Source organism: Nicotiana tomentosiformis, chromosome 9 (genome assembly GCF_000390325.3).
Source record: "Nicotiana tomentosiformis chromosome 9, ASM39032v3, whole genome shotgun sequence".
NCBI classification, from domain to species: Eukaryota; Viridiplantae; Streptophyta; class Magnoliopsida; order Solanales; family Solanaceae; genus Nicotiana; species Nicotiana tomentosiformis.
The window spans coordinates 71,569,458-71,594,783 of NC_090820.1; the positions used below are offsets into that span (position 1 = coordinate 71,569,458).

Sequence of the window (25,326 nt, forward strand, 5' to 3'; positions counted from 1 at the left end):
TTCAACAAGATTTCATAGCATCTTAAGCAACATGAGATTTTGCAATTATAAGGGAGTACAGTGCAATCTTTCTCAAGAATATCATACGAATTTTTTCCTACTCCGATCTCGTCGTCACCTGTTTTGTCGCAATTAATGTGTGTTAGAGGGATTGTCAAGAGAACCGACTCAGGTATGTTAAGGCTATCCCTTCTTTCTTTTTGGCATGATCCATGCTATACAAACAAAACGGGCAAATGCACAATTTCCATAAATGACTCTATTCATAGAAATACTAGAGATGCATATGTTCTTGATTCCCCATGTGTCTTATTATTCTATCGTCTGTTCATGGGTCTCAGAAATTATGTAAGTTGATAAAGTTTATTTCATGATATTAATCATAGGTATAATGGTCTTATGGCATTATGAGAAATCTTATTAACGTATTTCTTATGCATTTCATGCATTTATACATGTACATTGATCCATAACCAGATGGAGTTATATACGCGTATATTATATGTATATGGGATATGGGAAAAGGTTATAGCGTTATATACACCACCACCTGATCAGCTGGTATACGTTGATGATTTGCCCACAGTGGCCGAGATGATATGATGGGATGCCCTCAGAGGCTTGATGATGTTATGAATGCATATACCTAAGCATGGTATGACATTTATACGCATATGCATGACATTGTAAATATTAATGACTCACAGAATTTTTTACTCCATGTTTTTCTCATGTATATTATATACTCATTTTCAATCCTTACATACTCGGTACATTATTTGTACTAGCATCCCTTTTACCTGGGGATGCTGCGCTTCATGCCCGCAGGTCCCGACAGATAGGTTGAGAGTCCTCCAAGTAGGCTATCAACTTAGTGGAAGGTGTTGGTGTGCTCCATTTGCTCCGTAGTTGCTATTTAGTCAGTATGATTAAGATATATATTGATTGGTATGGCGGGGCTTTGTCCCGACCTTTATGATAATTATGTATTCTTAGAGGCTTGTAGACAGATGTCATGTATATGAAAGATTGTATGGCCTTATCGGCCTATGTTCAGTGTACGAGTGATCACTTTGGTCTTATAGGCAGTATGTCGTATGTATAAGTTGGTATTACATGTTTTATTCTAGTTATCTCACGGCAACCTTTCCGTCTCATTTTCCTATGATAGTATGATATGAAAAGATACGTTATGTTGGTACACGATTGAGTTAGGTACCGGGTGCCCGTCGCGGTCCATCGGTTTTGGTCGTGACAAATACCTTCTCTCCCACTATATATGCCACGTCACGAACCTTCCAATCAGTGTAACTCCTCCGCCTAGACTGTGTTGTACGAAGCCAATCCTAGATCAACTTGACTTTCTCCAAGGCATCCCCAACCAAATCAGTACCCAGCAGCCTAGCCTCTCCCAGCTCAAACCAACCAACTAGAGAATGGCACCGCCTCCCATATAGATCCTCATAAGGAGCCATCTGAATACTTGATTGGTAGCTGTTGTTGTAGGCAAACTCTGCAAGCGGTAGCAACTGATCTCAAGAAGCCCCGAAATCCATAACACAAGCACGTAGCATATCCTCCAAGATCTGAATGGTGCGCTCGGACTGTCTGTCCTTCTGGGGGTGAAATGTTATACTCAACTCAACCCGTGTGCCCAACTCTCGCTATAGTGCTCTCCAAAACAGCAATGTCAACTGCGTGCCCCGATCAGAAATAATGGACACTAGCAAATCGTGAAGACGAACAATCTCGCAGATATAGATCTCAGCCAACCGCTCTGAAGAATAGGTAGTCACAACCGAAATGAAATGTGTGGACTTAGTCAACTGGTCCATAATCACCCAAACTACATCAAATTTCTTCAAAGTCCGCAGGAGCCCAACAATGAAGTCCATGGTAACACGCTCCCATTTCCACTCAGGAATCTCAAGTCTCTAAGGAAAATTGCCCGGCCTTTGATGCTCGTTCTTCACCTGCTAACAGTTCAAGCATCGAGCCACATACTCTACTATATCTTTCTTCATCCTCCTCGACCAATAGTGTTTCCTCAAATCCTGATACATCTTAGCAGCACCCGGATGAATGGAATACCGCAAACTATGGGCCTCCTCAATAATCAACTCGCGTAACCCATACACATTGGGCACACAAATCCGACCCTGTATCCGTAACACCCCATCACCTCCAATAGAATCCTCTTTGGCATCACTGTGCTACACTGTGTCCTTAAGGACAAGCAAATGGGGGTCGTCATACTGACACTCTCTGATACGCTCATACAAAGAAGACCGAGAAACTACGCAAGCTAGAACCAGACTAGGCTCCGAAGCATCTAACCTCACGAACTGATTGTCCAAGGCCCAAACATCCAATGCTAGTGGTATCTTGCCAACTACAATATATGCAAGGCTACCCATACTCTCCGCCTTCCTACTTAAGGCATCGACCACTATATTGGCCTTCCCGGGATGATACAAAATGGTGATATCATAGTGTTTTAATGGCTCTAGCTACCTCTGCTGCCTCAAATTCAGATCCTTCTTCTTAAACAAGTGTTGTAGACTCTGATGATCTATAAATACCTCACAAGATACACCGTAGAGATAATGCCTCCAAATCTTCAATGCATGGACAATGGCTTCCAACTCTAGATTATGAACGAGGCAGTTCTTCTCATGGGGATTCAACTGGCACAAAGCATATGCAATCACCCTACCCGCATTCATCAAGACACACCCAATACCAATACGTGAAGCATCACAATATAATGTATGTGAACCCGATGCTAAAGGCAAAACTAGAAATAGAGTTATGGTCAAAGCAATCTTGAGCTATTAAAAGCTCTCCTCATACTCATCAGACCACCTGAAAGGGGCACCCTTCTCGGTCAATCTAGTCAAAGGTGCAGCAATGGACGAGAAACCCTCCAAAAAATGGCTATAATATCCGGACAACCCAAGAAAACTCCGGATCTTAGTAGCTGAAGACGGTCTGGGCCAACTCTGAACTGCCTTAATCTTCTTCAGATCTACCTTGACCCCCTCACTAGACACCACGTTCCCCAAGAACGTCATAAAATCAAGCCAAAACTCACACTTGGAGAATTTAACATAAAGCTTTTTCTCCCTCAACGTCTGGAGTACAAACCTTAGATGTTGTTCATGATCCTCCTAGCTGCGAGAGTACACCAGGATATCATTAATGAATACTATGACGAAACTTGTATACATTGTTCATCAGATGCATAAATGTTGCTGGGGTATTGGTCAGCCCAAATGATATCACAAGAAACTCGTAGTGACCATAGTGAGTCATGAATGTCGTCTTCAGAATATCAGAATCCTGAATCTTCAACTGGTGATACCCAGACCTCAAATCAATCTTTAAAAACACTCTAGATCCCTGAAGCTGGTCAAATAAGTCATCAATGCATGGTAAAGGATACTTGTTCTTAAATGTAACTTTGTTCAACTGCTTGTAATCAATGCACATTCGCATAGTACCATCCTTCTTCTTCACAAATAGAATCGCTGCACCCCAAGGCGACACACTAGGCCTAAAGAATCCTTTATCAAGTAGCTCTTGAAGTTTCTTTCAATTCCTTCAACTCTGTTAGTGCCATACGGTACGGTGGAATAGAGATGGGCTGAGTTCCCGACACAAGATCAATACCAAAATCAATGTCCCTATCAAGTGGCATGCCAGGCAGGTTTGCAAGAAACACATCTGGAAAGTCTCTCACTACTAGAACAGACTCAATGGTAGGAGTATCTGCACTAACATCCCTCAAAAAGGAAAAATATGCTAGACATCCCTTCCCAACCATCCGCTGGGCCTTAAAATATGAAATCACTCTACTAGGAACATAGTTCGGAGAACATCTCCACTCAACCCTAGTCAATCCCGGCATCGCCAACGTCACGGTCTTATTGTGATAATCCAGAATACCATGTCATAGTGAAAACCAATCCATGCCTAAAATCTTGTCAAAATCAAACATGCTAGGTAGTAAAAGATCAACTCTCGTCTCTAATCCTCCAATAGTCACCACACATGCCCAATACATACGGTCCACAACAATAGAATCACCCACCGGTGTAGATACATGAACGGGCATAACTAAGGAATCACGGGAAATATTCAAATAATGAGCAAAGTATGATGATACATATGAATAAGTGGAACCAGGATCAAATAAGTGTCCCTGTGACATACTGAAACAATACCCATGATCATGACATTGGAGGTGACTACCTCTGGCCTGGCTGGAAAGGCGTAGCAACGGGCCTGACCACTACCTGATCGACCTCCCCTTCTTGGACGGCCTCGAGCTAACTAGGCCCCACTCCGAGCTGGTTGTGTATGTGGTTTAGCTGTTGGTGCTGGAATTATATGTTGTGATCTTTGCTGTGGGACTTTACTCAATAGTCCGGGATAATCTCTCTTGAGATGACTCAAGTCTCCGCACTTATAGCAACCCCTCCTGACAGGCTGCTGACCTTGATATCCCGAAGAACTGCCTATGGAAACCTGCACAGATGAAGCATGGTAAGAACTTTGTGCTGGCAATGCACTGAATGATGACTTAGGTGGGCGGGCACTATAGGAACTGTGGCTAACTGAAGAACCATGAGGAACATGGCGAGTTATCTTAACGGGTCTAGAAAAACAGATTATGCTATAGTAGGACTGGTCTTTAGATGAGGCACTGCTAAAACCACCTGAACTACGAAGCCTCTTGGCCTCTCTCTCCTCACATTTCTACCTGCGAACCAGCTCTAAGCGTCTCACGATATCAACCACCTCGTCAAACATCGTACCTATCGCAACCGTCCGAGTTATAATGAAGCGTAATCCATAGTTGAGGCCATCACTGAACCTCATAATCTTCTTACTCTCAGTGGGAACCAACCATACCGCGTGACGAGCCAACTCTAAAAACCGCATCTCATACTGAGTCTCTATCATACCCTCCTGGAATAGCTGCTCAAACTGCCTACGAAAATCCTCTCTACGAGTCTAAGGGACAAACTTCTCTAAGAAGAGAACTAAGAACTCATGCCATGTAAGTGGCGCTGCATCGGCTGGCCTGCTCAACTCATAAGCCTGCCACTATCGGTAGGCTACCCGGGTCAGCTGAAAAGTAGTGAATGAAACCCTACTGGTGTACAAAATATCCGTTGTGCGAAGAATCTGGTGACATCGATCAATAAAATCTTGAGCATCCTACGACTCCGCTTGGCTGAAATCTGGATGCTTAAACCTCCCAAACCGCTCGAGTCTCTTTTGCTCCTCATCACTCATATGTGGGCCAACCTGGGCCGGAGCAGCAGCAACCGGCTGGGCTGGTAGTACCCCCAGTGTTTGGAATGCCTAAGCTAACTGCTCTAGAGTACGGCGTCGGGAGTCTGAGCACCTCCCACGGCCTATGAAGTGGCTGGTGAAACTGCCTGGTCCAAACTAGTGCACACAGTCAAAATCTGGGCTAAGGCCTCCGGAAGGCTAGGAATCAAATTGGGCATTGTTGGTGCCTGAGTTAGTCCCACCAACTCAACCACATCTGGTACCTTCTCCTGAGTTGGAGCAACTGGTGGCTCCAAAGGTGCTGCTCTGGCTGTAGTACGAGCCACACCTCGTCCTCTACCGCGGCCCCGACCTCTCGCGGCCCTAGCTGGTGGTACTAGTGGCCATCTGCCTGATCCGATCGCACGTGTCCTCACCATATATGAGAGAATAGAAGAGTGAAGTTCAAATTTCGAAAATAGCAAATCCACATGACAAGAATATAAGAAAGTGAAGTTTCATAACAGTCCGATAGCCTATCGAAGATAAGTATAGATGTCTCTGTACCGATCCGCAAGACACTACTAAACTTGCTCATGACTCATAATACTTATAAACCTAAGGCTCTGATACCAACTTGTCACGACTCAAAATATTGACCTGTCATGATGGCACCTAACACACCGGCTATGCAAGCTGAAATTTAACAATAAAGAGTCAAAACGACATAAATTATAGAAATAGCATACATCTCAAACATCAATGTAACAAAATACTGCCAATACAAGGAAAATCCCTAAGAAACTGGTAAATACGGAGTCATGAGTCTACAACCGAATACAAGTCTGGAACTGAACAATAATAACGATTTCTGAATTGTAACAACAGTATGTAATGAAAAGATAAGTCAAAACTATGACAAAGGATGCAGCTCTACCTCGCCTCACGAACTCAGTCCAAAAAGCACGCCTACTGCTGATAGTTGGTCCCCACACATGGATTTGCATAATTAAGTGCAGATTGTAGTATGAGTACAACAAACTCAATGTACTCAATAAGCATCATAACTAACCTTGGGGAGGTAAAATAAACACGAATTATAAATGATACTAGTTATAACATGTAAAATATGGAACAATAATGAAATCAAGACATAAAGCACACGAAAAAGCATATGTGTGTTTATGTGTACAGTTACTCAAATACTCTAATCAGTCATTATTCGACATATAGAGATGATATGTAGTTAAATAAGGTAGTTAACCACGAAAATTGCAAATAAAGACGAAATGCAAAATCCAAACAAACACTAGCCAGATTTCCTCAACCTTTCCATATTCGTACCAAACCACTGATAAGCTTTCCTCAATATCCGCATGTACAACATCAAGAGAGAAACATGAGAGGGTTACCCTGGGGGATGGATCCATATCAGCACGTAAGCACGGCCAATTCAATATGCTACCAACCCGGCATAGTCACAGACTCAATATCATAATCCATCCGGCGTGGTCACAAGCCTAACAGTACAATCCGCCTGACGTGGACATAGGCATATCAACATAATCCGCCCGTCATGGTCAGAGGCATCACAAGATAATCCCCCCGACGTGGTCAGATGCATAACAACATAATTCGCCTGGCATGGTCACGGGCATCCAGTCCAATCATATCACATAAGAGCAAATAAACAAGAATACATGTGTATGATGAATAAACAATAGATCTAATGCTCCTAGACTGGTATAAATGACATGCTAAAGTGTAGGCATGTGCAAAGTATGTTATAATATCTTAAATCGGTAATTTCATCACAGAATAGCATTTATCAAGTTGATCCAGGGATTAGACCTCTAAGTAACCTCAAACGTGGTTCAAATAGTTCACAGCTTGTTACAAATATGAGGAATATCATAGCTTAAAGCATAACAGTCAATTCTACGCATATCATAGCCTATGCATTACCCGAGCATGGATAAATAGCCTGGTGTTAGCACATAGGCTCAAACCCCACACATGTGCATACCTATATCATGTAGCTATCACAAATAATTCTGGCAACTAGTACCTCAACCAAGTTTAGATAAGATACTTACCTCAAGCAAACCCAATCACTCCGCTAACAAGCCCTTCTCACGCGTATCAACCTCCGGAAGGCTCGAATCTAGCTAAAATAACGTAATACTATCAATAGAAGCCATAGGAAGTGATTCCAAAAGATAAAGCTATGATATTTAACTCAAGTCAAAAAGTCAACCCCGGACCCGCACCTCGGAACCCGGCAAAATTCACAAATTCCGAACACCCATTCAATTACGAGTCCAACCATACCAAAATCACTCAATTCCAACCACAAAATCGACCCTCAAATCCTCATATTTCACTCTCCAATAACATAGTCCAAAAATTCCCATATTCTAACTTAGATTCATCAGAAATATGTGTAATAATCAATGGCTATTCAATATTCATTGACAAAAGTGATTAAAAGTCACTTACCTCTTCAATCTAGGTGGAAACCTCTCCAACAATTGCCCTAGTCCGAACTTCAAATCCCAAAAATGAGAAAAACAACCAAACCCTTTGATTTTAAATCACTACCAGCGATCTCACTTCTGTGACTCAACTACCACACCTGCGGTTCTGCTTTTGTGGAAAAAGTCTCGCTTCTACGAAAATAATTAAAATTCCTGTTAACGGGCAATTTTAACCCTCCCTTTTGAAATTAATTAAGTATTAGTTTTGAAATTAATAACCTAGTGCTAGAATTATGTAATTACAAATATACTTACTATTTTAGTATCATTAAAATAATTTCTAAAATACACCACATAGGTTTTACAATTAATTTAACGAATTACTTCTCAAATGTTGATTAATTAGATTAATATGTTAACAATTAAAAATTAGTGTTATCATTTGGAAAGATAAAGTATTTTATAAATAATTAATTACAATAAATTGGTAGTATATTTGATGATAATTTCTACTACATTTTATTGAAAATAATTAACTTTATTTAAATTCATTTCAAAAGCGTTAAAAACTAAAAGGCTACAATTTCAATTCCTAATTAAATACAAAGTGGCTATTTCCTAAATCAATTCCAGCCCAATACACCAGTCCATATCCGAAAATGACCCAGTCCAACCCCCCCCCCACTTTGGCAATACATGCCATTTCTATTAAACCAATGAGATCGTGCCATATCACCCGTCCTTATCACTCACGAAACAAACACACATGCATCTGAACCATTGGTCCATCTGATCGATGGATCACGTTTAATCTCCGATTTCCTTTTGATTTTTAAACACCTGCCCAGAGATCTCATCTCCACCGACGAAATCCTATAATCCGACGACCGCCAAAATGCCTCCCCAAAAACCTTAAATGCCCGAATTATCAGGGATGTTGATCAATAGATCCAACGGCCGAGGTTCTATCTCCTATCTTTAACCTTAGAGACGACCTCCCAATACCTAAAACCCTAAAATCATTTCCCTCTACCAAGCCGCCTCTCTTTCCCCTTCCTCTCTCATTTCTCTCAACCTCACAGCTCAAATCAATCATCAAACCTTGCACAAATTCGTGCAAGGTCATGAATTTACCCAGAAAATCATCCTCTTTGCCTTCTCTATCCGTGATTCTTGCTGAATCTTTCCTGTCTCATCATCAAAATTCAAATCCCCCAAATCTGAACCCTAACCCCCAGAGATGAAACCTCAAATCGCCATTGACCTTTCAAATCAATGGCATGCACGGTTATTCGTTTTGCTCATGTACTTCAGATCTCGTCGTTCTTTCCATTTTCACCATTCAATTTCAGAAGCCCTAATCGAAGAAGTCATACCAAAAGGTGAAACTTCAACTCACCAGATTTCTTCTTTCGTCCTTTCAAATCGAAGCAAGCCTGAGACGTTAGCTGGCTTCATCATTTATATTCGACACCAAGAGGTCAAATCCAATGACCTCTAGGTATTAGGGTTCTGGCTGATGGCCTCTTATGCTTCAACGGTCAGTCTCTCATATCTCTCATACTTAGGTAAAATCGACTCTGATTTCCCATCTGTCTCTCTAAGATTTTCACTCGATTATGCTTGCATCACCATCCCTTCGTCACTCTGCACTATCTATTTGAATCTGGAACCCTGCATTCACAACCACTATAAATATGGGCTTTTAATGTTCTCACCTAACAGATATCTAACATCTTCAATATACAAAGCTAACACACAGAAAAATTACAACAAAGCTATCACAAAATCACTTAGTAAAATATCAGTTTTAGTCTTGGGTGGTAAAAATCCAGCTTGGGTTCTTACTAGCTTTTAATTTCTTCTGATTCCGAGTCTTACACTGGTCGGGGTGAGTTCTTGATTCTATAAGGCTAGAAAAGAGTCTTTTGTTTTGTTTGGTGCTCAAGAGGAGTTCAGTATACCTCCATCCTTTCTCTCTTAATTGCTTCATTTGAAAACCATGAACGTGCTACTATTTTTCTGTTAATTGCTTCGTATATAATGTTTGTTATAGGTCTGTAATTGTTTACTTTGGTTCACCATGACTTGTTGATGATCCGTGATAAGCTGTTGTATTTATCTAATATTGATTAAGTAGTTGTGTAACTTTAATGACTTCAATCTCTGTCTTGAACAGCCTATGTGATTAAGCTACTTAACTTGCCTGAATGACTTCTCATATCTACCTAGACTTCAGACTTTTATTTTGCTGCAATTTTCATACTTATCATGTTGTATTCTTTTGAGTTCTGTTATTCAATACTTAGGTTTGCTGTTGTAATTTTCATGCTTATCATTTCATATTCTTTGAGTTATGTTTAGGGTTGCTATTGCAGTCTTCATGCTTGTCATGCCATATCCTTTTGAATTATGTCATTCTATACCTGGGTTTGTTGTTAAATGATTCTAGCTAGAACATACATGAAAGTATATAGTGTGACCATGCCTCGCTTGGTCAAGGCTTGTGATGTCTGAGTATTCAAAATGCTTTCCTTTCTTCATATAAATGCTTGCTAACCTTTAAGTGTTCTTTGAGTCCTCTTTATAAATGCTTCACATCCATGTCTAACTATTAGTTGCAAACAGTCCTACTAGGATGGACTTTCCTGTGAACATCAGTGGTATTTGTTATGATCAGCCTATCTCTTATGAGTCAGATTATAGTTGTGCCTGTTGTGGTTGAATGTTGACTGTTTCTGTAATTTGAATATGGCTCCACCATGTTTAGTATTCAACCTAGTCTGTACAGCTGATTTAAGTCTATTTAGTATGATGTTTCCCCTATTCTTAACCCCCTAATGATACTGATAAAACCTGATTATGCAATGTTTGAGACTCATCTTGTCTTGTGAGGTCATAATCTTGATTGATATCTCTGTATGTGTTGGAGTTTGGTATGAACCTTTGTTTGTCCCTCATGACTTCATATTTTGAACACTGTTTTGAAATTATATTCAGAAATTCCTTTCCCCTGTCATTCTGGATTGAATCTGGTATATGAGAAACCTTATATTGTTACTGATTGAGTGCAATAACTTGCATGTGTTATTGTCTGAATCTATACTAAGGATCTCAAGGGATTCAAGTAATGTTATTAACCTAGGCGTATGCTCATGATAATGTCTGGTGTCAAACTAATTTGTAATCAATGTTGAGGCATTAGTATTTGTATCCCAAATTTGTTGCAACTCTAAACTATGTGCTATTTATCTATCTCTGAGATGTTTGATTCCAGTTGTATGTTTCTTTAGCAAAAACAAGATGATGTTCTTGCCTATGTGTGTATTTGGAATTAAAGCCTCATGTCTGTCTAGTATGTTAATCAATCACACAGAGCTGAAAGCATTGTCATAAGAAGTGGGGATTGTTTCTATGTGTTTTTCCTGTGCTATTCTGCTAAGGAATAGTATGCTTCTGTGGTAGGAAATGTCATAGTGGTTGATTTGCATTGAAAGGGCCTCATTGGAATTCAAACCTATAGGGAAGAATTAGTCGTTAGTGGTTAAAGGTATTTGGGGGTAAAGTTTAACTCTAGTTTGGGCCGGTCTCCCCGGCACAAGCATTCTCCTAGGCCTTGAGACCCTTCGAAACTTTGAAGTGTCGGGGGATTCAAAGGGGGGCATCAGCCTTGAGTAGAATTCTCTCCTTAGACTTTAATTCATTGAAAATTATTACTCTCTTTGGGTTTGGTGTTTAATTACAACGAAAGGTGTTCAATGTGGATCATTTACTATACATAACCTCCACATTAGTATGACTTTCCTAGTATTTAAATACTGTCAGTAATCTTTTCTTTTATTCTCTGCTTGCGATCATCATATATATGAATAGGTATGTAGTACTGTTATTCTAATGACATTCTATTTTCTCGTTTTTGACATGTACCATGATTTGGGCCTGCTGAGTTCTCTAAGAAATCAGGCCCAAGTCCAACCCTGCTATGTCTTAGAAGGTTCAAAATCAGTTGTTGCTCGTCCCGTTACTGTTAGGCCTGCTTCGTTGAGGCCCAAACCCTTTAGAGTCCTTTCTTTACCTTCGCTTCTTTTATTTACTGCTTTTGTTATATTTTACAGTTTCACTATGTGGTTACTCTTTATTGTGTTCATGTTGTTCTGCTTCATACGTATATGACAATTGTATATTGGATTGAATGCTTTATTTTATCTTTTGACTCACATAAAATAATTTAGGCAATCCTTAAAGAACCTATGATTAAAAAGAGCATTAGTTAGTAATCAATTCTATATCCTCTAGTCATGAATTGTTATTAACTTATTACGCTTTGCTAACTCTTTCCTTAAAGATTTTTGAAGCCCAAGGCTTAACAAAGCAACAGTCTCTCTTTTAAAAGGAAAACCAGAATCGTCATGAGTTAAAAATTTTAAAATAGGAATCAACTATTTCGAAAAGATTAAAGTGTCGCCGCCCTAAAAAAACAAAGGCTCTCAAACAGTTTTTTATCTAAAACCAAGGTATATCTTAGGATCATTTCATAACACTTTCACCACATTAGAATAATATGAACTTCCATGATTTAGGAGACAAAGTGCTTTAACTTAGCTTCCATTTTACACATTTTATACAAACGTTCCATCTTCCAAAGTTCTTTTCAAGTTTATATATACTAACACTAATTTCCTAAAGAATTTTCTTTAAATTCATCCTCTTTAAACCATACTCTTCATTTATAGATATTATGCCCTAATATATGGTAAGCTATACTCTTTTGTACACTAGTTAAGGTATAGTACAAACAATTAGTCATAAATCTAGTCTAAGTCCTATGGAGCTACCTCACGTAGATTTTAAGGGGTGCCTAATATCTTCCCCTTAGAAGAACAAGAACCCTTACCCATAATTTCACCGGTTAGCAGACTAATAAAGGAGGATATGACCTTTAGTAATAGGTACCCTAGTATACCTTTAAATATTAGGTGACTCTCTTTCATCAACGACAGAGGAACCACAAGTTGAATCTTGTTTTGACTAGTGCAAAATAGGGTGCAACAATCTCGGCCTGCCGTATCTGCGGCCAAAATTCAGTTTCTGCGGGTTCGCTTCTACGGTCCTACTCGCACTTATGTGAGTCCACTCCTGCGGAAGTTATTCACATATGCGGTTTCTAACCTTCAAGTACAAAATCCATTTTTTGCGAAACAACCATCGCAGAAGCGACTTCACTTCTGAAGAACCTCTATTCACACCTGCGAAATTCCCTAAGCCAAGCCCCCTTTCGCTCCTGCGACCCTCCTGCCGCACCTACCGCTTGGCATCTGCGGCCAAGCCCACCGCAGATGCGATTACACCAGCAACCAAAATCTTCAGCAATGCATTAAGTCCAACTCTTGATCCGTTAACCATCTGTAATTCACCTGAGGCTCCCGGGACCTCAACCAAACATACCAACAAGTTCTAAAACACAATACGAACTTAGTCGAAACCTCAAATACATCAAACAACATCGAAATCGCGAATTGCACCCTGTTTCAAGCCTAATGAACTAAGGAACTTCCAACTTCTAAAACAAATGCCGAATCATACCAAACCAACTCCGATTGATATCAAATTTTACACACAAGTTATAAATGACACAACAGACCTATTCCAACTTCTAGAACCGAAATCCGAACCCGATACCCACAAAGTCAACTCTTTGTCAAACCTCTCAACCTTTTAAACTTTTAACTTTACAACTTTCGCCAAAAAGTATCAAACTAACCTACGGACCTCCAAATCAACACCCAGACATATGTCTAAGTTCAAAATCACCACACGAAGCTATCAAAACCATCAAAACTTTATTCTGGAGTCGTAAACTCTGGTCAACCCTTTCAACTTAAGCTTTCAACCTTGGGACTAAGTGTCCCAATCCACTCCAAAATCTCTCCGGAACCAAACCAACCACCCCGGCAAGTCACATAACTACAAGTGAACATAGAAAAAGTAATAAACAGGGGAACGTGGCTACAATGCACAAGACGACCGGCCGGGTCGTCACAAGTAGACAAGAAAATTCATCTGTATACAAAAGCTAAAATCTGCTCTTATTCTATAAAACTATTATCTCTCTCTTTTACTCTTATTACTGGTTCCGGAGAAGCTAAATCCATATCTAGACTTGTATTTTCTTCAAGTTATTTTGATAATATTATTTCTGTTCTTATTTATTTTATATTCTTGGGTCAAAGTAATTCATGTGTCTATAAACTACGTTACAAATTCAATTGTATCGTTTTACGGATAAACATTTCGTGTTTAAAAACATCAAGCATCATTAATTAATCACTAAAGTTTCACCCTTATTAGGTCATCACGAAATCTCCAAACATGTAGTGAAATCATCAATAATTCCTTTAGGATAACATGAATAAGTGATTTCCTGTAACGCCATTTGTCTGCATAATAATTGTTTACCCGTAAAACGGTACAATTAAATTTATAGCGTGGTTTATAGACAAGCGAATCGATTTGATCCCAAAACGATAAATAAATCAAGTGAAAAGTGTAAGAATACAAGATTTAGCACTGAAATCGAGATAAATAGCAGATATCCTGGTTCCCGGAGCAGAGCTTCCGAAGGCAGAATTATGAACAACGTTAGACATAAAATAAAGTATTATTTAGTTTGAGAATAATGTGTAGTATAAGTTTTTCCAGAAATTTCGTATGTTACAATGGTTGTTGAAGTCACTATTTAGAGCTACACCCAGGGAATAAGGTCCTAGGATCAAGCCCCTCTTAAATGACAATAATGGGGGTCATTGATGATTATGAAACGGTAGGCCATGAATGCCAAAATTCTCTGCAACGGCTGTATATTTAATACTGAGGAATATTTTTCATTAAATGTCATCTTGTGTCAAATATTCATTTGATTCCATTGACTATGTTCCCTTCGAGATCTACCCGGTACCAACTGAAGTTGTTGTCCTTGATCTTGGTTTCCACTCGCTTCATCTTCCGTCTACCTCCGATTCACTTATCACGCTATCATTCGAGCATTTAATATAATTCGATTTTACTTTATACAACAATAGTGTTTGACACACGGGGAAAAAGAAGAATACGCAATTTTTTTTTCTTTTTTTCAAAATAAGGCAAAGAGAAAAAAAAAAAAATAGATAGAGAATTTTTATATAGTGGCAATTTAAGATGATTAGGCGGGGATGATAATAAGAGCTGTGAAATGACAGTACCAGCTAGGATCCATTAAAAGGCATTATTGTAACAGCAATAGAAAGTTAAAGTACAATTTATGGAAATTGAAGTTAATTATGCCGTATAAAAAGTTACTTTTATACATATAAATAATTGCTTATGTGAAAAGAGAAAGTAGTAGTAAAAGATTTGAATATAATTTGAGAGGAGTTTTTATTTGTATTTGCATGAAAGGCAGGCAGAAGCAAAGGGTGGAGAGAGTATGTAAGGGACATGTGTGCAGATATGCAGGCATTGAAAGATCAATTTTTGCAATAACTTTCTCATTAAATGCTTTCACCTACATTACAGTGACGCTTATTTTGAGACATTTAATGCTCTCTGTCTCTCTTCCTCTTTCTCTTTCTCATTTGCTCTTCAGTCTTCACCAACAATAACAATAACATCCATCACCACCCATCAAGACCTTAGACCCCCACTCTCTAACCACCCATAGCTTGACATAATCGTTTCAACTTACAGAATGAGCAGATGATATTGGAGAGTTTCAAGTATATTTCTTGAATTGAAAAATATTTGCAGCTGCTTCTTGACAGGGTAGGGGATCTTGACAAAGGAAAACCGAGTTGCAGGGTAGGAGAGGGTATAATTATATATTGAGTTGGTTTTTGGCTGTAAAGTTGTGATTTTTTTTTGGGCTCTTGCCATCCATGGTTTGTCTCAACCATAAACACTTTTTGGTTTTATTTGTTGTTAAGTTTAGCTGTAAGGGGCACTTGTAAGTCCTGTCTGGTAGTAATGTGGAAATACAGATACTCTTTTGTGTTCCTAGTGGTTTTATGGGGGAAAGTTTCAGGGTTGGGATCAATGTCTTCAATTGCCATATCTTATGGTGAATATGGTTCTGTGTTTTGCGGCTTAAAGTCGGATGGGTCTCATTTAGTGAGCTGCTATGGCTCCAGTTCTGCTATAATCTATTCAACTCCTGTTCATTTCCCTTTTATTGGTCTAACTGCTGGGAATGGCTTTGTGTGTGGACTTCTGATGGATTCCTCCCAGCCTTATTGTTGGGGAAGAAGCAGTTTTGTCCAAATGGGAGTGCCTCAGCCCATTATCAAAGGCTCCCAATACTTAGAAATTTCGGCTGGTGAAAATCACTTGTGTGGATTAAGGAAACCCTTAATGGGGAACCGTAGGAACACTTCCTTGGTGGACTGCTGGGGTTATAACATGACAAGAAACAATGAGTTTGAGGGTCAGATCCACTCTATTTCTGCTGGCTCAGAGTTCAATTGTGCTTTGTTCTCCCTCAACAGAAGTGTTTTCTGCTGGGGTGACGAGACTAGCAGCCAGGTTATTAGCCTAGCACCAAAATATTTGAGATTTATCAAGATTGCAGCTGGGGGATATCATGTCTGTGGGATCCTAGAGGGGGTAAACGCTCAAGTGTATTGCTGGGGAAGGAGCTTGAACCTTGAACAAGAATTCTCTGCCGCTCAACTCAATATCGAACTGACCCCTAACGATCCAATTCTTTCCGTTGTTAGTGGTAAGTTTCATGCTTGTGGGATTAAGAGCTATGATCGTGGAGTTGCTTGCTGGGGTTACAGCGTCGAGAAAAGCACACCACCTCCTAGTGGAGTTAGGCTTTATGAGATAGCAGCTGGTGATTACTTCACTTGTGGAATCCTGGCGGAAATTTCGCTCTTGCCTGTATGTTGGGGCTATGGCTTTCCCTCATCTCTACCACTGGCTGTTTCTCCTGGAGTCTGCAAGCCTAGGCCTTGTGCTTCTGGCTTCTATGAGTTTAACAATGGAAGTGCAGCTTGCAAGTCTCCCGATTCTCGCATTTGCCTTCCCTGCACCAATGGCTGCCCTGCTGAAATGTATCAACAGGTTGAATGCACTTCATCTACTGACAGACGGTGCACGTATAATTGTTCAAGTTGTACCTCTGCTGACTGCTTTTCAAGCTGTTCCAGTGCAATTTCTGTAAAGAAGAACTTTAAATTTTGGTCACTCCAGTTGCCAGTCATCGTTGCTGAGGTTGCATTTGCAGTATTCTTGGTGAGTGTTGTATCTCTGACATCGATTGTGTATGTTCGATACAAGTTAAGGAACTGTAGATGCTCAGGGAAAGGTCTTAGTCCTAGGAAGAATATAGCCAATGGTCCTTTCCCAAAGGAAACTGCTAAAGATAGGCCAGATCTGGATGATCTTAAGATAAGGAGAGCTCAGATGTTTACTTATGAAGAGCTTGAGACAGCAACTGGGGGATTCAAAGAAGAATCACAAGTTGGAAAGGGTAGTTTTTCGTGTGTGTTCAAGGGGGTTTTGAAGGACGGTACTGCGGTTGCTGTTAAGAGAGCTATAATGTCTTCTGATATGAAGAAAAATTCAAAGGAGTTCCACACTGAGCTAGACTTGCTGTCCAGGTTAAATCATGCCCATTTGCTCGATTTGCTAGGTTATTGTGAAGAAGCTGGTGAAAGACTGCTAGTATATGAGTACATGGCTAATGGCTCCTTGCATCAACATCTACATGGGAAGAACAAGACCGTGAAGGAGCAATTAGATTGGATAAGAAGGGTAACCATTGCAGTCCAAGCTGCTCGGGGAATCGAATATTTGCATGGTTACGCATGTCCACCTGTGATTCACAGAGACATCAAGTCCTCAAACATCCTTATAGACGAAGAACACAATGCACGAGTTGCTGATTTTGGCCTTTCCTTGCTTGGACCTGCTAATAGCAGTTCTCCATTAGCTGAGTTACCAGCAGGGACGCTAGGGTACCTTGATCCCGAGTACTACCGACTACATTATCTTACAACCAAATCTGATGTCTATAGCTTTGGCGTTTTGCTTTTAGAAATTCTCAGTGGTCGGAAAGCCATTGACATGCAATATGATGAAGGCAACATAGTCGAGTGGGCAGTTCCATTAATCAAAGCTGGTGATATTCAGGCAATCCTAGATCCAGTCTTGAAACCGCCTTCTGATGTTGAAGCCCTAAGAAGAATTGCTACTATAGCCAGCAAATGCGTGAGGATGAGAGGGAAGGAGAGGCCATCCATGGACAAAGTCACGACAGCTTTGGAGCGAGCGCTTGCTCAATTGATGGGTAGTCCGAGCAATGATCAGCCTATCTTGCCAACGGAGGTTGTTCTAGGAAGCAGCAGATTGCACAAGAAGTCCTCTTCAAATCGGTCAACCTCAGAAACAACAGATGTTGCAGAAACTGAGGATCAGAGATTCGAATTCAGGGCTCCTTCATGGATCACTTTCCCAAGTGTTGCGTCGTCTCAGAGGAGAAAGTCTTCAGTATCGGATGCAGACGTTGAAGCAAAGAATTTAGAAACTAGGAACGTCTATGGAAATGGCATTGTGCCCGGGGTTTGTGACGGATTGAGAAGTTTAGAAGAAGAAATTGGACCAGCGTCTCCTCAGGAACATTTGTTCTTGAAACACAACTTCTGATTAACATACCAACAAGTAAAAGGAAATGCTCTTCGTTTTAGGTTGATGCTTATTTTCTTAAGCGAAGAGATGTATAGAAGCAAAGGGAAATATTGTGATTTCTTGATAAATAGAACCCCCGTGACCAAGAATTCCCTGTGCACCACCATTGGCAATGAGCTCTAGATGTTTGATCATGTAATTTGTAATTTCTTCTCTCTCTTTGTTGCATTCAATTATAATAATTGATGTTTTCTTGGTAAACTAGAGTTCATGATATCATGGAGGTGTACTCGCCGATTCTAATCTTCGCCAATCTACAATGGACAAAAGAGTGCAGTCCTTTCCATGAAAATTGTAAAATGGTTTTAAAAGGTCATAAATATGTGAATATATTATAAGTAGGATATACACGATTAAAGTGTTAAGTGAGAAAAAATCCAGTTTGAAATTTTGTGACAATCTTTAAATTTGGGAGATTTGAAGTCGTGCCCTATATTTGTGATACGTTTTAACTTGTACCCTATTTTTACAAATTATTGAATTGGTAGCTAGTTGACAAATAATACGTAATAATATGACAATAATACCCCTGACCAAAGATATAAAACCCGCATAAGGCATTGATCGCGTGATCTGCTACCTGACTCGTCAAAGATCTCCTCCATCTCTCGTCAAAGGTCTCCTCTCAAGTTTTTCATCGCGCCAGCTTTATAAAAAAAATCAGAAACTTGAACTAGATTCATCAAAAACTTCAGATTCAAAATTGCAGCTACATTGTAATTGCAATTCATCTTCAGATTCCGCATTAGTTTTTACAACTAATTGAGCTTCATGATATATGTTTCTGCAATTACTTTCATAATTCGTACTGCTTTTTTAACTGTTGAACTTGATAAACGAGATCTGATTTCAATTCACGCCTATAGAAATTTTTAATAATTTTATGCTACTTACGGTCATTTACAAATCATATTTAGTTGTTTTCACTTATATATCTTCAAAAACTTTTGAAAACTTCACATTTAACACATTAAAATTGTCGGAATATTCAAAAACGTATTTCAAGAAAACTTCAGCCTAAAAATTCTGAAGTTTCAAAGATATATAAGCTAAAACTTCATGCTGATATAACATGAAGTTATTTCAGGTTGATATAGGCTAACATGAAATTTAAGCCTAAATGAGTAGTATTTTCTAGAAAACTTTAGCCTAAAAGGTCTGAAGCTTCAAAGATATATAAGCTAAAACTTCATGCTAATGTAGCATGAAATTATTTCACGCTGATATAGGCTGACAGGAAACTTCAGCGTAAATGAGTAGTGTTTTCCAGAAAACTTCAGCCTAAAAGGTTTGAAGATTCAAAGATATATAAGTTAAAACTTCATACTAATATAGCATGTTTCATGCTCATATAGGCTGACAGGAAACTTTGAGCCTGAAAGGAGTAGTGTTTTCCAGAAAACTTCAGCCTAAAAAATGTGAAGCTTCAAAGATATAGAAAGCGGACTTCATACATATATAAAAATAACTTCACACTGTGGAAATTTAAAAAGATAGCTGGTAGTTTTTCCAGAAAACTTCAGCTTAAAAAGTCTGAAGTTTCAAAGATATATAAGCTAAACTTCATATTGATATAGACTGAGAGGAAACTTCAGCCTAAAATGAGTAGTGTTTTCTAAAAAACTTCAGCCTAAAAGGTCTGAAGCTTCAAAGATTTAGAAAGCAAACTTTAGATTGTGGAAATTTTAAAAAATAGCTGGAAGTGTTTTCCAGAAAACGTAAGTCTAAAAAGTCTGAATCTTCAAAGATATATAACCTAAACTTCAATGCTGATAGAGCCTGGAGTTGTTTCAGGCTGATATAGGTTGACAGAAAACTTCAGACTAAATGAGTAGTGTTTTCAATAAAACTTTAGATTTTTTATTCATTCACTAACTCATTAACTGCAGGATGAGTTCGATTTGCCTTGTTGTTGCTTTCAATGGGAGATGGAGTTTAGATTACAATTACTTGGATCATGATATAAAACTTGTTCTAGTTAATAAACAAGTATCATTCAAAACTTTCGTGAAAAGTTTTTAGTGAAGTCACATATATTGATGCGAACAAATATGTACTAAAGTATGGTTTGACATCAAACTAAAGAGAAGCAAAGGGATGCTTGTAACTTCAGATGATGAACTCAGAACCTATATATATTTCCTAACAACCGATTCAGTTTTCAAGAATTGTCATTTAGTCGTCGAATATATACAACAACTTTCTAACAACATAGCTGCTTTAGAATCTGGAACATTCAAAGGATCTCTTATCCCTACAATAGATTCATAATAACTTGCTGAGTATCTGTCACGACTCGAAATTACCAACTGCAGGGTCGTGATGGTGCCTAACTTTCACTTGCTAGGCAAGCCAATATTAGTACACAACTAATAATTTTTAGACAACTAAAGTATAATAATAGGAGTTAAAGCTGTAGAATTTCAAAATAGACTTAACAATTCCAACACCGACTAGCCAAAACCCAGAATCTGGTGTCACGAGTATATGAGTATACTAAAAAGTGCTACAACCAATGGCAGAAATAATTACAACCGTTTGAAATAGAATAAACAGTAAAATAAGATAAGGAAAGGGGCCAACTCCAGAATCTGCATAAGAAGTGCAGAAGTATAGCATGAGTGCAACCGACCCAATATACTCCGTAAGTGTCGAGCTTAACCTCGACGAGGTAGTAACGAGGCTATGACAAGACACCTACTAAAAACTTGTGCAAATATATGCATAAAACAACAGAACTACCAGGCAGAGAATTTAAAATATTAACGGGGAGAGAGCATGTAAAAAGGGGCAAGATCAAAACAGTAAGTACAAATCACCAAGTAACCTCTTTCCGAAATAAACAACGATGCAACCAAGTAAATTCACAAATTCGGAAATCAAGTAAAGCATTGAAATCATCAAATGGTACGACATCACACTTCGTGCTTTTACTCTCATCCTCACTATGTAATATGATATATGCAATGACACAGCAACACCCTTCATGCTTTTACTCTCATCCTCACCATATAATATGATAAATGAGATGGCACGGCATCACCCTTCGTACTTTTATTCTCTTCCTCACATGATATGACAAATGATAATAAGAAATCAAGTGCACGGCATCATCCTTCGTACTTTAATCCTCACCATCGCTCAATCAATAATAACAATATGCAAAATAAGGCACGACAATACCCTTTATGCTTTTCACTCCTCCTCACCAAGCAACAACAATAATCCAAAGTATCAAGCAGGGTAGGAAACTAATTTTCAACTTCAACCGTGATTTTATGATGAACAATTCAACTTTTGATATCCCAACAACTACAAACTTATCAATAAACACGAAACGAACAATCAAATAGTAACAATCAAACTAAAGCATAGAAGGCATGGTAAAAGAATCAGCATGATACGATAAATCAATTTCCACCAGCATGCTTTCACCCATGACTACGCATATATACTCGTCACCATGCATATACGCCATCCCCACATGTAATTTACATAGCAAATAAACCAACGAGTCCTAATTCCTTCAAGTCAAACTTAAACACAACACATACCTCACTCTACAACCTATTCAATCAACCAACCACGACTTTGCCTTTGAAACAAGCCTCCAAACCAACCGAATCTAGCCAATTATCGATCAAACAATTCAAAACAAGCTTTAGAAACTATCCACGAATGAAAAAGGTTCAATTTTGATCATTTTGAAAAAAATAAACAAAAGTCAACCCCGGGTCCGCTTGGTGGAAATTGGAGATCGGACCAAAATCCGATTACCCATTCACCCCTGAACCCGGTTATGTGATTTATTTTGAAATCCGGCCTCAATTTGAGGTCTAATTCTCAATTTTACAAAATTCCTAAGTTCTACCTAAAATCTCTAATTTTCAACAAGAATTACAAAAGATTTCATAAATCTTTTGCAATACATAACTCATTCATGTTTTGCAAACATAATGTATTGATAATTACCATAAAAAATTGGGAGTTATGGCAATGACTGTTGTTGTAAATACAGCAAAATACAGTTGGCTTGAGAATACATATGAAAATACTTAGTCGAAATACATAACTAAAACCATCTAAATACATGTTGAATACAAATCAGTGAATGAACTTTTGAATTCACTAAATATGTAAAAGGCACTAAAATAAGTACAAATTAGTGAATGAACTTTTGAATATATCTAAACACATCTAAATACAATATGCAAAAGACACTGGAGTAAGCACAAATCAGTGATGGAAATTTTGAATACATATAAATACATCTACATACAACATGCAAAAGTCATTGTAATAAGAATAAAACAGTGAAGGCACTTTTGAATACTTATGAATACATCTACATACAATATGCAAAAGTCACTGTAATAAGTACAAATACAGTGAATGAACTTTTGAATACATCTAAACACATCTTAATACAATATGCAAAAGACACTGGAATAAGCACAAATCAATAATGGAAATTTTGAATACATATAAATATATGTACATAAAACATGCAAAAGTCATTGTAATAAGTACAAAACAGTGAAGGCACTTTTGAATACTTATGAATACATCTACATACAATATGCAAAAGTCAATGTAATAAGTACAAATACAGTGAAAGCACTTTTGAATACTTATGAATACATCAACATACATATAAATCAAATCAACATATAAGAATAGAAAGCATTGTATCCACTATTGCACACATAGAAATACATTAACATACAATAAGAGAAACCCATTAGAGAAGTGTAACGACCCGGCCGGTCGTTTTGAGTATTACAACCTCGTTTCCTCCATTTCTGCTTCTTTATGTGTTTTTTAGCAGTATTGTGTTGTATCGGGTTGGTTGGTTCGGGTCCGGAGTAGTTTCAGAGTGGAATGAGACACTTAGTCTCTTATTTAGAAGTTTATGTTGAAAAAGTCAACAAGATGTTGACTTATGAGTAAACAACCTCGGATGTGGATTTTTATGGATCCATTAGTTTTGTTAGGTGATTTTGGACCTAGGAGCGCGTCCGAAATGTAATTTGGAGGCCCGTGGTAGAATTATGCTTGAATTGGCGAAAGTTGGAAATTTGACAATTTCGGTCGGCAGTGAAAAATTTGATATCGGGGTCGGAATGGAATTCCGGAAATTGGAGTAGGTTCGTAGTGTCATTTGGGATGTATGTACAAAATCTGATGTCATTCGGACGTGGTTTGGTTGGTTTCGGCATCGGTTGTCGAATTTGTAAGTTTAAAGTTCTTTGGCTTGAATCCGAGGGTAATTTGGTGTTTTGATGTTGTTTTGAGTGATTCAAAGGTTTGAATAAGTTTGTATGGTATTTTAGGATTGGTTGGTATGTTTGGCTGAGGTCCCAGAGGCCTCGGGTGTGTTTCGGGATGAGTTTTGAGCGAGTTCGGTCATTTCCAGAACTCAGGTATGGTTATAGTGCTTTGAAGTTCGCGGACCGCAGCAGAATTTCGCGGCCGCACTTGGAATTTCGCAGATCGCATAATTCTACCGTGGTCGCACTCCGGGGAAAATTTCTGCAGATCCGCTGGTCCGACGTCGGAAGCCTATATCTTTTGATCTACAAGGAAATTTGAGATGATTCAAAAACGAAAGTTGTAGCCCTTCGTTTCTAGATTCCAGAAAGGTAAAGAGTTATCATTTGGATATTTGTATAGAAAGTTATGGACAAAATACTAAAGCTGGAAGTGCAGCCACCAAGAATTTTGCGGACTGCAGTAGAATTTCGCGGCCACAGGACTTGGGAGGCACGACCGCGCTTGGAATTTCACGAACCACGAAGTGGGAGTTCATAGGGTGCACTATATAAACGGGGTTTAGGGTATTATTTTAGATTTTGGACCTAGGGAGCTCGATTTGTGGTGATTTTTCGTAGGTTTTTTCAAGAAATTCATCGGGTAAGTGATTCTAACTCGAATTTGGTTAATATACATGAATATATCAATGATTTCATCATCTGATTAGTACTTTGAGGTGGAAATTGGGGGGGGGGGAATTGTAGAAACTTCATAGAATAATTTTTTGGGATTTGAATGTCGATTCGAAGTCGGATTTGAGTAAAATTAGTATGGTTGAATTTGTAATTGGATGGGTTGTCGTATTTTGTGAGTTTCATCGGATTCCGAGATGTGGGCCCCACAAGTAATTTTTGTGGCATAATTTATGATTTTGTGGAAAATATTAGTATTTTGATATGGAATTAATTCCTATAAATTGTGTAGACTGAATCAAATTAATTGTGACTAGATTCAAGCCGTTCGGAAGTTGATACGCGCATAATGGGATTTCTGGAGCATTGTTTAGCTTGCTCGGCATTTGATTTGGCTTGTTCGAGGTAAGTAACTCTTCTAATCTTGGAGCTGAGGGTATGAACCCTGAATATATGTATTATGTGAATTGTTGGGAGGTGACGCACATGCCAGGTGACGGGCGTGTGGGCGTGCACTATAGAAATTGTGATATAATTAGTTCTATGGAATTTTGTAGTTAAATAATCCTGGCATTTTCCATGCGGTTTTATGTGTTAAAGAAATTGAGCAGAATAGCATATTAGATCATGTAGAGGCTATGTGCCAGTATAATTGAGACCCACAAAGGTCATATTACTGTGAATTATTTGTTTTAAATTAAAAATTCATACTCAGTCATATTCATGTCATTACATATCATATCTCAGTCTCTGTTGCTATTTATTGATTCATCATATCATCATTTTTGGGTTATTTTTCATGACATTGTGAGCCCATGAGAGAGACTGGAGAGATTGATGACTGAGTGAGGCCGAGGGCCTGATTATGCGAGATATGTTGGATCGGGCTGCGCGTCGCA

At 38.7% G+C, this 25,326-nt stretch overlaps 1 protein-coding gene across 1 annotated transcript; it reads left to right on the forward strand.

The window, feature by feature from the left end:
- Positions 1-15,332: 15,332 nt before the first annotated feature.
- On the forward strand, positions 15,333-18,683 carry LOC104101524 (serine/threonine-protein kinase-like protein ACR4). Its single transcript, XM_033657464.2, has one exon. The coding sequence runs from the start codon at positions 15,759-15,761 to the stop codon at positions 18,438-18,440; it is 2,682 nt and encodes an 893-aa protein (XP_033513355.1). The 5' UTR covers positions 15,333-15,758; the 3' UTR covers positions 18,441-18,683.
- The last annotated feature ends 6,643 nt before the right edge of the window (positions 18,684-25,326 follow it).